Source organism: Camelus ferus, chromosome 5, assembly GCF_009834535.1.
Source record: "Camelus ferus isolate YT-003-E chromosome 5, BCGSAC_Cfer_1.0, whole genome shotgun sequence".
NCBI classification, from domain to species: Eukaryota; Metazoa; Chordata; class Mammalia; order Artiodactyla; family Camelidae; genus Camelus; species Camelus ferus.
Window position 1 is genome coordinate 30,793,918 of NC_045700.1, and position 17,413 is coordinate 30,811,330.

Consider the following 17,413-nt stretch of genomic DNA (forward strand, 5'->3'; position numbering starts at 1 on the left):
GGTCAACTGTGGCCAGGAGAACCAAGGAAATATGGCAGCTCCTTTGTTAATAACAGGATGGAGTGGAGGGAAAAGCAGTTCCTAGAAGGTGAGGGTGCTCTTCCAAGATGAAGGGATGATGAACAGGTGAAAAAGTAGGTGTCCGCCACATCTGTCTGGGTTATGAATTCCCCACAGCTTCATTACATTTTTAATATTTTGAACTCCCATTTTTAATCATTGTTAATGCAATAGAGATTTAGGGAAAAAAATATTTTGCTTTTGGGGCTTGCTTCTTTTGCAAAGATTTTAATTTAATAGTTTGGATTGTTTCTTTAAGAATTTAAACAAACATGTCCCACTCCCTAAAACTGACAAAACAAAGCAAGCAGGCAATGAGAACTGGACCTGAGACAGGCCTGCCTGGCCCCTGTGGTAAGCACTATTCTAGTACAGTTGGATAAGGTTAGCAGAGTTCAGTTCTCTTGAGAGAGGTGAGCTCTGCAGGTGTTCGTAACTAGTGATTACAGAGCAGGCAAAGGGCTTGATCCTTTGAGGGAGATCTTTTTTTCCCCCCCCTAATTAGCTGCCCAGCCCTCTCCCTCTTCCTTCCATCAGTGAACTTTTCTTTGATCTTAATTGTGTATGGAAAATGATTGGAGCTAAAATGATATAATACAATAAACATTTGTTTGTTAAATTAATCTGGTGAAAATTAAATGGTGTAGGTAGCATTCAGTAGCTCTGGACAATTTTATTTCTTCAATGAGTACTGTAATGTTTGGCATGTTCTATTTTTGCACATAAATGTGAGTTAGGGGACAGGAAGAAACCTGCCTTAACTAAAATTCCACCCCAAAATTGAACACCTGACACTTGCCCCTCAATCTGTCGAGGACAGTTTATACAATAGAACCAATGATGCTTTCTTCCCCTTCAAAACCTAAAAAATGTGAATTCAAATATGAAGAACTGCTGATATATTTTAAAGTAAAACAAATTGTACCTGTATTTTAAAAGGAACAATCCCTCTGATTGAAATAATAGCTAATTCAATATTTAGAGCAGGGTATATGTTATAATTATCCAATGGCTTTAAAATAACTTGGCATTGTTCCTTAAGTGGAGGCATTATTGCTTAATTGCAGATGAGTCATTTCCCCAGTCCCAAGCAATTAATAAGTGTTTCCTAAACTTGCCTAAAATAGGAACCACTTGGGATTTTTGTTAAGCATAGGAATTCCTGGGCCCACCCCAGACCAAGTGAAGTAGAATTTCTAGGGAAGGCATGTGGGAATCTGTATGTTCAGTGAGCATCCCAGGTGGATCTTATTATCAGGTAGATTTGGGAAATACTGTTTGGATTTCTTTGACAGTGGCATTAATTTTTGAATTACTAGTATACAGAGTGACCAGAATGGAGCTTTATCATTGGAAGAACTGGGACATTAGAAAGCCCTCATGGACTAGAAAGCAATTCATGTTTTGCTTTATGTAAATATATCTTCCTGCTATCTGAAACCATTGTATTTACATATTTTCCCATTACTCATTCAGGTACTGCAGAAATTTTTATTCCTTCAATAATAAGCCCAAGATGAAATTCATTATCACCTTGAAAAGAAAACACAAGGAGGAAAATACCTCCTTTTGAACATCTGTCTCATCATACATCAAGCACGATCCTGATGGTTTATGTAAGTTATTTCCCTTAATCTTGACAGTTAACTGGTGGGGTAAGTATTAATTTCTATGTTGTAAATGCAGAAATTGAGGCTTGAAAATGGGAATGAATTTTCCCATGATCATTTAGTAAGCAAGAGAGATGGGTTAAATCCACGAAGCACATGTTCTTACCACATACTAGCCTTTAGTGTTTAAATTGCAAGGCAAAGGATTCAAATTCACTAGGTAGAATAATCATGATTTTGTGAAAATTTCTTCTCTGAAGGCCAAAAAAGGGGCATTTATTCATATTTGGGCTGAGCCAAAGAGGGAAGAAAGGACAGATTTCAGAAAATCTGATTGCCTCTTATAGGATGAGAAGTCTCTTGTAATCAGAAAGATATCTGTGGCTGTGAGTCTCTGTTTTGCAAAGAGGAAAGGGGGAAGAGAGGGATAAATTAGGAGTTTAGGATTAGCAGATACAAACTACTATACATAAAATAGATGAACAGCAAGGTCCTGATGTACAGCACAGGGAACTATATTCAGTATCTTGTAATAACCTATAATGAAGAAGAAGATATATATATATATTAATGTATAACTAAATCACTATGCTGTACGTCAGAAACTAACACAATATAGTAAATCTACTATACTTCAACTTAAAAAATTTTTTTAAAAGAGAGGTTCTCCAGTTCTCCCCTAAAAATTAACTCTCCGAAGAACAAATGAAGAAAGTAAATAAAATTGTAAATCGAGATACGTAATGTGTGTAATATATAACCATGGAACTGGATTTTATTCCCACTCTTTCTCTTTCTCATTCTGCAGTGCTGTTTATTCTAGTTGAAGTAGTTGCAGCTAGAAAGAAAAATGTCCCAACTGGGCTTTCTTGTTTAAAAAAACACTTTTGTTTTTTAAAAGGGTTTGTTTTCTTAGACTTGGAAGCTGTTGAAAGGTGCCGGATGGGTACACTTGCAGGCTGTGAGGGCTGTGTCTATCTGCAGAGGAGGCAGGTGTGGACGGGGCAACCAGGGCTTCCCACACAGCCCAGCTTAGGAACCTTCGCCCTCCTGGATGACAGTTAATATTAAGCTGGGAAGTTAAGAGGACTCCCTGGAATAAAAGCAGACACAACAAGTCAGCAGCACATTCCTTTGTTGTTGTCATGTTGTTGATATCACAAGCTAAGACCCTCCCAACCTGTCATTTTTAAAGCAGGTTATTAAGGAGGCTTTTGGAGGAGGTGACAGTACGGGAATACAGGATGGAGGGAGAAAGTAGGTGACAGAGGGGGGGGGGAATGGTGAATAATAGTCTGAACTTGAACTTGACTTTTCATACAATGCTATCTGCGTTTTGTGATAGTTTTTGTCATTCACAAACTCATATGGAAAGAAACACTAAAAAATATACTTACGGAAAATGAAAAACTAATCTGGAAGAAAAAAGCAGCATGCCAAAAGCAAATGAATTGGTAAGCACATCGGTAAACAGAAATAAAGATCGTCTATGCTAGTATTACTACTACTCCTACTAATGGCTAACGTGATTAAATAAAGAGGGATTAAAATAATAGACAACATTAGCATGAAAGTAGGAGGGAAGAAATTTGAGTGAAAGTGTTCTAAATTTCTTGATGAAAAAGGAGAGAGGAAATGATTGACTTGACTTTTTTTTTTGTAACAGCTTTATTAAGATATAATTAACCAACAATAAACTGTACATATTTACAGTTTACAATTCGATGCCTTTAACATATGTATACACCCCTAAAACCAGCATGTAATCAAGTTAATAAACATAACCACTACCCTCAAAAGTGTCCTCGGGACCTGTAGAAAATTCCCTGTGCTCCCTCTCCCCAAACATTAGTCTGCTTTCTGTTCCTATAGATTAGTTTGAATTCTCTAGAATTTTATATAAATGGAATCATTTAGTACATACAGTTTTTTGGTCTGGCTTTTTTCAGTCAGCATAAGTATTTTGAGATTCAACACGTTGCTCGTATCAATAGTTTATAATTTTATTGCCAATTTGTATTCCATTCTGTGGCTATACCACCGTTTGCTTACTCCTTTATCAGTTGATGGGCACTTGAATCGATTCCAGTTTTGGGTCGTTACAAATAAAGCTGCTATGAATATTATGTAAAAGTTTTTGTTTGGACATATGCTTTCATATTTCTTGGGTAAATACCCGCGGGTGGAATGGCTGGATCATATGGTAGGTGTATGTTTAAATTTTTAAGAAACATCCAGTTGTTTTCCAGCGAGGTTATATCACAATCCCATTAGCAGTGAATGACAGTACTAGATACTCTAAATTCTTGCCAACACTTGGGGTGGTCTTTTTAATTTTTGCCATTCTAATAGGTGTATGATGGAATCTCATTTTGGTTTTATTTGCATTTCCCTGATGAAGCATGATATTGAGCATCTTTTTTCTAAAATAAGGTTTTTATTGAAACTTTATTTTTTGAGGGGTGGAGGTAATTAGGTTTATTAATTTAATTATTTTTTAATAGAGGTACTGGGGATTGAACCCAGAACCTCCTGCACACTAAGCATACACTCCCCCTCCTTCTTTTTATGTGTTTGCTAGCTATGGATATATTTGTTTGTATGAAGTGTTTGTTCATATCTTTGGTCATTGTTTTCTTTTTATTGAAGTTTGAGAATTCTTAATTCTGGGTACAAGTCTTTTATTAGCTATATCATTTGCTCATATTTTCTCTTAGTCTGCAGGTCTTTTGATTCTGTCAGTGGTGCTTTTCAAAGAGCAGATGTTGCAAATTTGATAAAGTCCAGTTTATCCATTTTTTCCTTGCTGGTATATCTAAGAAATCTTTGCCTTACCCAAGGTAGCAAAGAGTGTTGTCTATATTTTCTTCTAGAAGTTGTATAGTTTTAGGTTTTGCACTTAGGTCTCTGATCCATTTTGAGTTGTTCTGTATATGGTGTTGAGTATGTATTGAAGTTTGTTTTTCATGTGTGAATATTGAATTCCTCCACAATCACTATTTCAACCATATGTTGAAAAGACTCTCCTTTCTCTACTGAGTTGCCATTTGCACCTCTGTCAAAAATCCATTGTCCATATATATGTGGGCCTTTTTCTGAGCACTCAATTCTATTCCATTGATCTATCTGCCTATCTTGATACTAGTATCATACTCTCTTGATTACTGTAGCTTTATGATATCTTGAAATCAGGTAGAGTGAGTCCTCCCATTTTGTTATTTTTCCGAAGTTGTTCTGGCTACTCTAGGTCCTTTGCATTTCCACATGAATTTTTAGAAGTCGCTTGTCAATTTTTACAAAAAAGTCTGCTGGGATTTTGTTTCTGAATGCATGAAATCTATAGATCCATTTGGGGAGAATTGCATCTTAAAAACATTGAGTCCGCTGACCTATGTACACAGTATACTGCAGTTTTCAGTGTACCGGTCTTTTACATCTTTTGTAAGATTTATCCCTGGGAAAAGGAAAATTTTAATGTTTTTATATTTTTTTATGTTCCTTTAAATGGTATTTTAAATTTAAATCTTGGAAAGTTTATTTCTACTACATAGTAATATATTTAAATTTTGTATATCAATCTTGTACCTTGAAACCTTGCCAAACTCACATATGAGTTCTACTATTTTATAGATTCCATAAGAGTTTCTACATAGAAGATCAAGTCATTTGTGAATAAAGATGGTTTACTTCATCTTTTCCAAACTGGATGCCTTTTTGGTTGGTTGTTTTTCCACCTTATTACACTGGTTAAATTCTCCAATGAGATTTTAGTAAAAATTCCTACAGAAATTGTATAGTATAATGAGTGTTTTGTTTATTTTTGCACTCAATAATAGTCATAGATAATAACGAAATGTTAGAAATTGCAAACCTTGAAATGGCAGATAAGTTCTTTTGGTACCTGGATTTGTATGCTTTGCCCTTGGCTCCTCTCAAAGTGTGAGATTGTGAGAGATACTAAATGTGATAAGGGGAGGGTATAGCTCAAGTGGTAGAGCACAGGCTTAGTGTGCATGAGGTCCTGGGTTCAATCCCCAGTACCTCTTCTAAGAATAAATAAATAAACCTAATTACCTCCCCCTACCAAAAAATAAAACTTGGAACACATTAAAAAAAAAAAAGAGAGAAATACAAATTATGAGCTATAGAAGCATGAAGGGAGAAATTATATAAGTGCTGTTTAAATGTGATAAGACTTAAGGGGAGGAAAAGGTTCTGGTTACTGGGAGGAATATGGCTGGAAGAAGTCATAAATGTAATAAAAAAAAGGATTTCTCAACTGCAGAAAAGAATTCCAGCTTTTCCATCTAGGCGGACAACCCTGTGGGTGGTTTTGTGAGTCAATCAGATCCAAAGTATATGTCTAGAGATTACAGAGAAAATAAATACATTTGTGGGTCAGAAATGTCTCACTTGGTCTGAACTAACTGCTTTTCTTTCTTACTCATTTTCACTAGTTGGGGTGTGTGTATCCCTGTTTTTCTTTCTTTGATTGCTAACACATTTACTATTAACTCTGAAAAAGTGTAATTTTAGATATATAGATTGCATTTATTCAGATTTTTAAGTTGAATTTATTTGTACTGGCTCCCTTCTTTAAAAATAATTATAAGTGGTTTACTTACGAGACTATACACACCCAATGTATTTGCGTGTATATCTGCTCTGTAGGCTTTTGGTAAAAGTCACTTGTCAGTTCAACAAATAGTCACTGAACAACGACTATGCTCAAGGCATCTTGGGATTTATAATGCTGAATGAAACATAGTCCTTGATGCTTGAGTTGAGTGTGTTACCTCATCCAGAAGCAGTTGCTTTTAAATGAGAGTAACAATCCTGGTTTCTTATCAGAACTACCTGGGGAGCTTGTTAAAAATACACCTGCCTAGGCCCCAGCTCTCAGCTTAGGGAAATTCTGATAATAGTCAGGGCCCATGGTGCGTGCAGTTTTAACAAGCAGCTCCCCAAGTGAATCTGATACACCAACCAGGATTAAGAAACATTGCTTTAAGCTAAAAAAAGGACTGATTGCAGGAGGTCAGCCACAAGCCAACCAGGTGAGTGTCCTTGAAATCTACAACATGAGCAGCTGGCTCGAGTTGTTTATAAGGCTGTTTCTCTCTATTTCTATTGCTTCGGAATGGGTAGCTATAGTCTGAAAAGCACCTGGAACAAGATTGTTCTAGAGGAATAAGATAGCTACAGCCAAAGACCATCTCCAAAGCCTCCCCAAGCACTCTGTCCTTATTTCTGTCTCACACAAAACATGGTTATTTATGTAAATTTTCTCCTTCACTAGATTGGAAAGTATTCCAGAGCAGGAGCAATCCTCTTTCTCTAGCTAAGGAACACAGTAACATACATAATAGCTACTTGACAGGTGTTTGCTTTGAATTGAATTGAATCCTTCTCATTCCAACTCTTCGGGTCTGACTGTATATTTATCTATCCATAGTGCATATTTATAAATATCCATAAAAGTATATGTTTGTTTATAAAAATATTTCAATATATGTGATTGAAACATACATAGGTAGAACATTAAAACAAGCACCCCTGGACCCACATCCCAGTTTATGAAATAGGATGTTCCCAATATACCCTTGAGGTCTCCTGTTGAACTAGATCCTATTGCAGTATCAGGGTCCTTAATTTAAATCACAACGCGTGCATTCAATCATTGATTATTCATTCATTTGCCAAATGTGCCTACTAAGTGTCAGAATAACGTAGACGAGGTAGTTCTTCTGTTGGAGTGAGGGGATGGTCAAAAGTGACAAACTCTTTGCAGATGTGTGCACACTACCTGTTTCAAGCGGGTCCTAACCCCGCCTGGCCCTCCAGAGCGGGCGTGGTTTCTGCGCGCGGACACTTTGGGCCGAGACTACGCGTCCCGGCAATCCGCGGGGCGAGTGGGCGGAGCCGGGCCGGGGGCGGGGGCCGGGCGAGAGGGGGCATTGTGTCGGGAGCGCGGAGCCGCATTTGTCTGCTCGAGGTGCTGGCCGAGCAAGCGTCGTGTTCGCCGGCGTTGAGCTGAAGTGTCAGCGGCGGCCACGGCCCGGGCGGGAGACCAAGTCGGATCAACCACGCGCCCGCTGGCCGCAATCGCTGGCAGGGGGCGGCGTTCCAGCGGAGCAACATGCAGATAGGCGCTCGGCGCTCTGACGACCCTTCCCGAGGAAAAGAGGCCAGGGCGGTGCTGGGGCGGAGGGGAGCATGAGGGAGGCCGGGGGGTGGCTCGGCTTCGAGCGCTGCTAGGGAGCGGCGCACTCTGCACACTCGCCGGGGCGCAGCAGAGGGCGGGGAACCCGGCAGGTCGCGCCAGCGGGCGGGAGCCGACCGCCGGGAGCTGTTCTGATTTCCGACGCGGACGCCAGGGGCCCGGAGCAGCCCCCAGCCCCGCCGTGCAGCCAACATGGGCAACGCGGGGAGCATGGATTCGCAGCAGACTGATTTTAGGGCGCACAGCGTGCCTTTGAAGCTGCCGATGCCCGAGCCAGGTGAACTGGAGGAGCGATTTGCCATCGTGCTGGTGAGTGCGCGGCGGCGGCCGGGAGCAGGGCCCCGGGGCCCCCGGCCGGGCGGTGCAGCTGACCCCCGCCCCTTCCCCTTCTCCCTGCGTCTGGAGCAAGCCTCCAGTCCCAAGGGGGAGGCTCCCACCTTCCTCATTGTGGCCTCCACTGCCTCCTCTCCTCCCTCTTTCGACCTCCCTGCGCTCAGCCTTCTCAGGGTCCCGGGATGGGGCCGGTGACTCGGGGTTGGCCGCTTGGCCGGCCCCGAACCCATTGTCTGGCAGGAGAGGCATCTCGCCGCGCGTGTGCCCGGGAGGTGCGGCGTGGGCGTGAAGGGAAGGTGGCGCGGACTGGGGAGGAGGGGGCGACGAGCTGCTAAGGCTTTTTGTTTAAGAAAAAAAAAATCCTTGCAAACCCTGGGTCCTCGCGGACCATACCGCGAGCGCCCAGGCCGGGGCCTGCGGGGTCCGGGGCAGATGGGCGCATGTGGCGGGCCAGGGGCGCCGCGCCGGGCTGTGCGCTAAGGCGAACTTGGAGGCGGACGTATTGGCTTGGCGGAGGGGAGCTCCCCGAAAAGGGAGAGAAGGAAACCCTCGGCAGTGCGGCGGCCCCATCCCTAAGCAAGGAGGGAGACATCTGAAACCCAGACGAGAAAGAAGCCTCGCCTCAGCGCGTTCCTTTTGGTCCTAAATCTTAAACCACAAAAATGTGCAGTTTTGCGGGGACGTGTTGCGAGCTGTCCTGACTCCAAGGGCGACCCCTTCCCTCCCCCAGCTCACCCAGTCAGGTCCCTGGCTCCCTCCCGAAGTTCGCTTCTCCTAGTTTTCCAGCTTCTCAAATGTGAGACACTGAAGACTCCCTTCTTTCTCCTTTTCCTCTGGGACTAAGTTTCTGGGCCCCTCCCAGCCAGAGGCTGTCAGTGCTGTGAGCTCAGGAGGGTGTGGCGGCCTCCCCTCACCCCAGCCAGAGTCTGTACTGCACTTGGTTCCCAAACTTCGAGTTTTAGTGCCCCAGCCTCTTGTAAGGGATGCTGGAAGGGATCAGGCAAGATCGGACGCGTTCCTTATTACTTACACTTGCATATTTCCCTTTCCCTAGCTAGTTACCCCTGAACTCCACAGTGTTAGGCAGCAGGAGAAACTTGGGCTCGAGGCAACTGAATTTTGCGTCTGCGTGCGCGTTTTTGGCATGTAACCTCAGAACTTTGGGAAAGGACCCGAGTCTAATCACTGGGACGTTTAAATTGCCTTTCTTCAGGCCTTATAAAGGAGCTGGTTTGATATAGGGAATAGCGTTTGGAGATGGCAGGTTAGCTTTGTGCTCTCTGGAAGCTTTTTCATGCCACCTGGAAACTGCTGTGGCAGTCGGGAGATAGATGAGGCTGCTTGCCTTGCTTTGCATCTTCTGTGATCTCCCACAGCTGCTCCCACTGTTGTGCAGAATGAGACACTCTGAAATGAAACAGCATAGGCTTAATTAGTTTTCAAGGCAGCCTGGGTGCACACTTGACCTGTCTTTCCAGGGACAAACCTTTTAAATTCTAAATTTGTTGTCTTCCTGCCAGACAACATGGTTCTTCCCTCCTAGCTCTGGATTTTCTGTCTTTCCATCCATGCTGTGCTGGAGTGTGTGTATGTACACACTTGAAGTAGAAGGGCCAGTGACACAGAAAAGTCAGATAATAACAATGCAATTAAGTTTTCAACTGGGATATCATGTTTTGTGTGAGCTTTCAGTTACCTTGCTGATTAATAACACATGGAATGAATTGATCTTTAGAAAAATAATGCCTCTTTGCTAACATGGTGGATTTGTGTTACTATTAAGTCTAGCAGTCACAAATTTAGTATGTAGAAACTCATGATTCTACATCACAAGCTCCTTGGGGCATTGGTTGGTTTTGTGACTACTTTTACTCTATTGTGTGTCACATACCATTACTGGATGTGGTTCCTTTCTTAATTGTTTACAATATTTTAAGCCTTTCGAAACAGACAAATAACAAAACCAAACAATACTAGGCTAACCTTTTTTGGACTGAGACAAAGCTTTTGGGAAAGTCTCAGCTTGGGGCTCTCTTGTTAGGGATACGCTTGAACCATTGATGTAGTGGTTAATGTAAGTCTCCCTCGTCAGCCCCAGCTGCTCTTTGAAAAACCTGTAAGGAGTTAAATGGAATCTTCTTTTTGGGCTGATAGAAGTACAGAGTTAATGGTGACTTCTCTTGTCAGTTTTTTTCTGAAGTGGTGCATGTGATGCTCTCAACTGTACTTTTCTTCATGAATTGCTTAAGAAATCAGCTCAAACCATTTAATTCAAGCTCGAAGGACAAATTGTAGTTGGTAATGTTTAAAGTATATATATGGAGGAATTCGCTGCCCTGAGACAGTAGGAATCATGTTGGCATTATTGATATTAGTTTTATTTTCCTATATGATAAAGATCATCTGAGTGGGAGGAAAACAGGGTAGTAATACTGTACAGAAAAATATACAAGCATCTCATTGTAAGTATGGCTTACATCAATAATTAATGAGCCATTTCAGGCATGGAAAACATTCCTTTTAGCCTACCCCTCCCAACTCTAGAATATTTAAAACATTGGGGAAGAGTAAATAAAAATGTAAATGACAGCAGTCCATCTATTTCTGGAAAATCTTAAGAGACCAAACCCACTCAATGAATCTTCATCGGTCCATACGACTTAAATTGTATGTATCTAAAAAATTGGTATGAATGGGAAGATGAGAGAGTAAAAGATAGCTGAGTTAAGATTAGTGGAGGGATAAACTTTAAAAAATAAGTTTTTTATGGGGAAGAATGGGATTTGTGAATAGAGATTTGAGTTACTGAACTTCCTGTAATTAGTGACTAGTAAAAACTGGATCCACATCTTAGGAGCTTAATCCTCCTACGGCATCTCCTCCCACTCTGAACTTGTCTTCAGCATTATTACAATAATAGTTATAAAACTAATATTTAAAAAGATTACTGACTCCTTGTGCATTTAACTATTTGCATCCTTGGACCTTCCTATCAGGTAGAGCTGTAAGTTGATACGCCTTTGTGTACCATGTTTGTTACAATCTCTAGAAGTGTTTCATAAATTATAAATTCAATCATCTACTTAAATCTTGTTCCTTTAAGGTGTATATATTATGTGTATTTTACAGGTAACATTGGCCTATATTTTGGGGGTCCCATATGTTTATTATCCATATGGCTCTCCATTGTATTTGTTAAACATTGTCTAATTGTTGGGAATACATACACACACTTCCATGTCCTTTATTTTCAAAGATGGTGCGATGAAGGTGATTTTTGGGTGTTGTGAGCAATTGATGGTCTTTATCCAAGAATACTGCTTTGGACATTAGATTCTCCTTTTATTGTTCACTAATTTTTGACTTACAGTCCCTGTTGACGACTTAAAATCTAAGCCCCTCAATTCCTTTGTTGAGCTATCCTAAGGATCCTTTTTGAGTTTCAGAGGAAAAGATAATTGTAAGCCCTCCATCCTGGCTGCCATATCTGTGAGATAGCAGATGTCAGGCTTCTCTGCAAACAGATTTAAAAAGACAGGTTAGGAAGTGTTGGTTTAGGGCAGTATTATGTTTAGTACCAGGAACCGCTTTGGTGTGTGATTAATTTGAGTCATTGTCCTTTTCAGTTTGTTTCTTGGCCTGAGGTTGAATGTAGTCATTGTACTGATGAAGAAGTGGGAACGTTTTCTGAACATCTACTATGAATGTACCCTATGCTTACATTGAATCCTCTCAGTAACGCCAGCGATCAGCAACATTACAGATGAGGAAATTAAGATTACCTAAATTGCCTGAAGCCATACAGTTATTGAATAACCAATCTAGGATTTTAACTCAGAGTTGGATTTCTGCTCCCCATCACTACCTCCCCCTCCATTATATTATGCTTCCTTAGACCTAGAACTGGAAAGAAAGGAAGAAAGAAAGCAGGGCTGGAACCAGCAATAAAGCTGTTAAAATCCTCAATCTGCTAAGTGCAAGTTTCAAACTATAAAATTGGCAGAAATTTCTTAGAAGTGACCCAAGTGCAGTGTATTTGATATTTCTCTTTAGATGTCATCCATTTTGGCATCTTCACTGTGCTGTTCTATTTTCAGGCATGAAGTTAAATATTGATTTGGTTCAAAAGTATACTCTTCAGTTTTTCCTTTCAAGGCAGTTGGGAAGTTTAGGTCTCCGGAATCAGCAGGGAAAGACAGTCCATCCATGCAATGCATACACTCCAAATGTAATTACTTGTGAAAGGGACAAGGAAGGTCAAGTTTTAACATTTAAGTTTCTTTCCCTCTGCAAGGTGTTATTCCCTTTCAATCACTTCCAAGGAGAGCTTTTGCCATGAAGTGTGCTGAGCAGATGGATGGGTGGGAGTGTAGTCAGGCTATTATCGGATGCAGGCTGGTTTGTTTTCTCACTTGCTTTCTCCTGTTGAGAGGGAAAGGAGATAGAAAAGAGGGTTGGGTGGAGTGTTGTCACTTTGAGCCCATACAATCTCATCTAGGCAGTAACCCCCTGAGCTGTTTTACTCTCCAGGGACTGTATGCTTAGGGATGGTGCTTTTCATCATTCTCAGGGTGCATTTCCGCCCCCAATAATACCAATAAAAACTGTGAAGATATGTTTGGGTATCAAGGATAGGAGTTGATCAAAGGCTGTCCTCTGAATTGCCAATGTTTGGCTCCAGTGAGAAACTGGCAGCAAGGTAAACTGATGAAACCTGGGGGAGAGAAGGTACACGTGCCCTTAAACCCTTAAGTGATAAGAATTACTTTCACTTGTGGCCTTTGATTTAGCAAACAGCATCAGCCCGAGAGCGGGAAACCTAATTCCTAAATCATACCTGCTGCACCGGCTTGGGCAAGTCAACTCTTTCCTCCAGCCTGTGGTTTTCCTCCTCTGTAAATAGGAATACAATTTGACAAAACTGTTAGGGTGGTCATGAGACTTTTGAAATCATAGCACTTGGAAGTGTAAAATTTCTGGAGCATGATTATGGTGATCCATTAGCTGACTTTTCATTGTGAAGATCTTTTGTGTAGAAAAAGAGTGTAGCTTTATTCTGTGTGATCTAGAGAGATTTTCCAGGGTCATTGACTGAAAGTCACATAAGCATAAGGAAAAGTGTTCTAACATTTAGAGCTGTCAAAAAATGGGGAGTGAGCCTCCCATTAGAGTTGCTCAGACAGGAGCTGTATGAAAAATATTGATAATTGAAAGGTCTTTCCAAACCCAGGATCTAGCCAGTGCATTGTTGGCTTCGGGTGGTGCCGTGCTTGGGGTGAGCCTGCTACCTGCAGGTTTCAGGCATAGCATTAGAGCACCTGAGAGTGGGGAGGGGTCTCCTTGGAGGTTTTTCCTGGGCTTAAAGAAGAAAAAAAAGTAGTATAGGCTCATGCTTATTCTGGAAATTCACTTGACTTTATGAAAACCATTGCCTGAAGGATCTGGTTTTCATGAACTGTGCTTCTGGTCATTCTTAGGGCTGGGGGTAAGGCCAAGGTGAAGTGGGCTGCCTGGCCCTTGTACCTGATGTGAAAAGTGGCCGGTGAAAGAGGCACTGATTCCAGATGATTGTCTCTTCTTTGCAAGAGAGCACTGGTACCTGGAATCCTCCTAGAAATAAATCAGTGAATCCTTATAAAAGAACAGACTGGAACTGCTTAGGAGGGAGAGTGGGTTTCAAGCTGTGCAGCTGTTTGGCAGGTCCCCCATCTCAGAGTGGCTTTTGCACTCCACAGTGGGGATACCTTTCCACCTTCCTCCATTGCAAGAAGTGCATCCCTAGACTTCTGGGTCCTGGTTTCTGTAGAGGCTTCGTTCTTGGGTCTCACCTACTTGAACTCTGCAGGCAGAGGTAACTCATCTCCTGTTTTCTTCTTTAAGATGGTGTCTGCTCATACTGCAGGGTGATCTTCAAACCCTCCCTGCTTTCAACATATCACCAAGGACTACTCAGTTGCCAGCGGCTAGGATACGATTTGGAAGCAATGTCTAGGGAAGAGCTGGTAGGCCAGAGTGCTGCCTCATGAGCTCTGATTCAGCTGAGGCCCACACATGTGGACCAGGAAGGCTGGGAATCCCTCAGTTGGGAAACACCAAGTTCCTCCTTGGTGGTATCGAATGTATTTGATGTAGACAGACAGAAATGAACTTTCTTTTCACATTCTTAAAAAAACTGACAAAGGAAACATGACCAGTGGTATCAGAACTCTTGGGTGGGCACCTTATCACAGACTTTTTATAGTTTCTAGGGCACACCAAAGCTGTTCCCCTGACCACATCTTCAGCATTCTTGTGCAGCCTGGAACTGACTTTAGTGACTCTTATTTCACATGTAACCTTAGTCCACTTTCTTCTTTGCTGAAGAAGCTTTGTTGCGTTGATAAGTCGCTATATCCATTGCCACAGAAGCTGAAAGCTTTGAGGTGTTTAGACTTTACTGTCATCTCCCTTGACAGACTTCTGTGTGGTAGATGATGCTCCTGGCCTGGTTTATCCCCAAAGCTTGGGAAAGGTGTCAGGTCGTTCACACATGGGTCCTGTGCCTGGAGCTAGTCACTCTCACCTGCTTCAAGTTCTGCCTTGAGTTGACAGTTTGCTCAGGAACTTGCTTTCTCTTCCTTGTTTTTCTTTTTTTCCAGTGGAAGTTTGGCTGAGCACTTTATGTAAGGGAGGGTGACAAAGGGGTTGACAAGCTAAAGCAATGCTTCTAGAACTTGGCTACGTATAGACCTCACCTGAGACCCTCAAAAAAGACAGATGCTTGGGTCCCACTCCCTGAGATTCTGGTAAGTTTGTCTGGAGTGTGACCTGGGCATCAGGAATTTTAAAAGCCTCTTGGGATAGTTAAATGTGTAGCCCTGGTTGGAAGTCATGTGCTTGAGCCATGAGTGGTTTTCCTTCTTTTCCTATCTGCCCCAAAGGCCAAGCATAAGAGTCTAAACCACAGTGAAAATATAGAGGAATTAGGCAAAGTTGAGAAGGATTTAAAGAAGAAAAAAAAAAGGCTCCTAAAGATATTTGAGTCAACAAAAAACACCAAGATGAAACATAGAGAAGAGATGGAGTGAAGCCTGTTGAATATTACTTATTTAACTGTGCATTTAAGAAATGACCATCAAATGATCATAATGACAATTTGTAGAGGAAGTTCTGTATATTATAGCTGAAGAGTGAACAGTGACCCTGAGGTGTACTTCTGGGGTAGAACAATCATTACATCAATTGGATTTTTGCTTAGGCCTCTATTCTCAAGCCTAATTGTTTGTTGGTTCAGTGCAGGCCTTTTGCTTTGATCTCTGGTTTTACCACTTACAAAGACTTGATGAGCTTGGCTTCCCGGAGTGAAATTCAAATACACTTGTGAAATGTAAACAACATTCATTTATTAAGAATCCTATAATCAAGGCAAATTGGCATGCTTATATGAGCAATTAGCTTTGAGAATAGAAAGATAAATAGGATGCTAGGTCAAGAATGAGCTGATTGTTTTCAGTGCAAGACTCCAGTTATTTCTTTAATAGTTATAACATAAGCAAATAGACATTCCCCTCATTCATAATCTTTAGCATTTGTGATTTGGGGTTAGAGGGACAGTGTATGTAGTTTTCTGAACTGAGAGGGTAGAAGCAATTATTGTCTCATTTTCTAGAAATGTAAATCTTTCCGGGAAATGTTGGTAGTTGGTTTATGAGCAGATGAAACTTTCTTGTCCTTGGGAACAGGGCAAAAGAAGGTAGGGATTTCAATGAGAATATTAAAGAACAATGGAATTTTCTTTTGGTCAGAAGATTAAAACTATGGCTGTTTGACAGAGGCAGAAAGATTGAGAATAATCTCATCTGCCTTCAGTGAATAATGTTTTTCTTTGTGTGTGTGTGTGTGTATGTGTGTGCAGAAGGAAATATTAGAGTAACTAATAGAAGGAGAAGTTAGAACGTGATTGGATCTGCACCATGACAACATTGCTCTGTGAATTCAGTACCATCAAATGTCTCATTTGTGAAAGCTGGGGAACCAGTGTGCAAAGGTGAAGAATCCCGTGAATACGTTTGCAGGTCACTTTCAATTCTGTCCCTTCAAGTCCCCAATATGGTCAGCCTTGTGGTTCTTCCAAGGAAACTTTTCGTTTTTAGTGATAATCTTGATGACTTGGGATTCTTTATGCCCAAGGACTTCTGCCTAATGAACCTAGGAAGCCAATTCATTCAGTTTTACACGATGCTGCAAACTTGGCATTGGTGATTCCCCTTATCACAAAATCATGATTCTGTTGCCAACTAATCAGGCCACCTAGACGTGAACCTTGGAGAGGCTTTTTAGAACTGTGGCCTCCTGGGTTTGTGGAACCAGTCAGGTTGCCAATGACCAGCCTCTCTAATGTCCTTTCACTGTAAAAGTTTTGAGTCTCAGGGTAGGCTTTTGGAAAGGACTTATTTGGTTTAGAAATCTCCACATCATCTGTGAATGTACCAGGTCTCAGTCTTCGTTTAATGGAGTAATTCTTTAATATTAGACATCTATATTTTGTTTCCCCAATAATCATTAGAAATTCCATTTATTTTTCTATTAATCATGGAGAAATTGAAAAATTGCTTTTTTGGTGGTGGTTCTTTGTGATAATCTCTCCTAATCATCCTGAAAAAAATCTTTTTATTGATGGATAATATACAAACAGAAACAGACCTGTATCATAAATGCACAGCTGATGGATTTTCCCAAACTGTACACACTGTTGTAACCAGCCCTGAAATCAGGAATCATAATTTCAGTCTCCTTGTTTCCCTTCAAACATACTCTGACTTGACTTCTTGCCTCCCCAGCCACAGTCGCTCACCAGAACTTACTTTCCCAGTGGCCAGACTTACTTGGAAGAAAATAGGCCACAAGATCGTGCCTCGTGGTCTAATTGTAAATGACTCTAACCTTGAGGTTTCCACCACTTCCTTTGAGAGGTTTCCTCAGTCCAAGTAGACCTAGCCATTAGGAAATATTGCCACTACAGCATCATCTGCTGCTTTGGTTATTATCACCATTGGTAACACAACGCTGGGGTTTTCGTTTTTTGGGGGTTTTTTTGTATTTGTATAGTATCTCTGTTTTTTGTAATACTGAGAAGAACATATTTTGACTTGTGTTTCTAGAATAAAGCATGAGTCGGGGAGGGATTTCTAGAGTGGAAATGAGCATT

At 41.3% G+C, this 17,413-nt stretch overlaps 1 protein-coding gene across 8 annotated transcripts in view; it reads left to right on the forward strand.

Moving 5' to 3' along the window:
• Nucleotides 1-1,573: 1,573 nt before the first annotated feature.
• Nucleotides 1,574-17,413, forward strand: part of FMNL2 (formin like 2) — a 282,923-nt gene continuing 267,083 nt past the window's right edge. For 4 of the 8 annotated variants that reach the window (XR_004319855.1, XM_032479444.1, XM_032479443.1 and 1 more), the window contains exon 1: nucleotides 7,623-8,202. Coding sequence is in view for 4 of the 8 variants with exons in the window: in XM_032479444.1 (XP_032335335.1) it covers nucleotides 8,086-8,202 (117 nt within the window). In the remaining 4 variants the exon portion in view is untranslated. Of the gene's footprint in view, nucleotides 1,677-7,621; nucleotides 8,203-17,413 lie in introns of those variants that run through there. The other 4 variants (XR_004319853.1, XR_004319854.1, XR_004319856.1 and 1 more) reach the window with 3 other exon arrangements.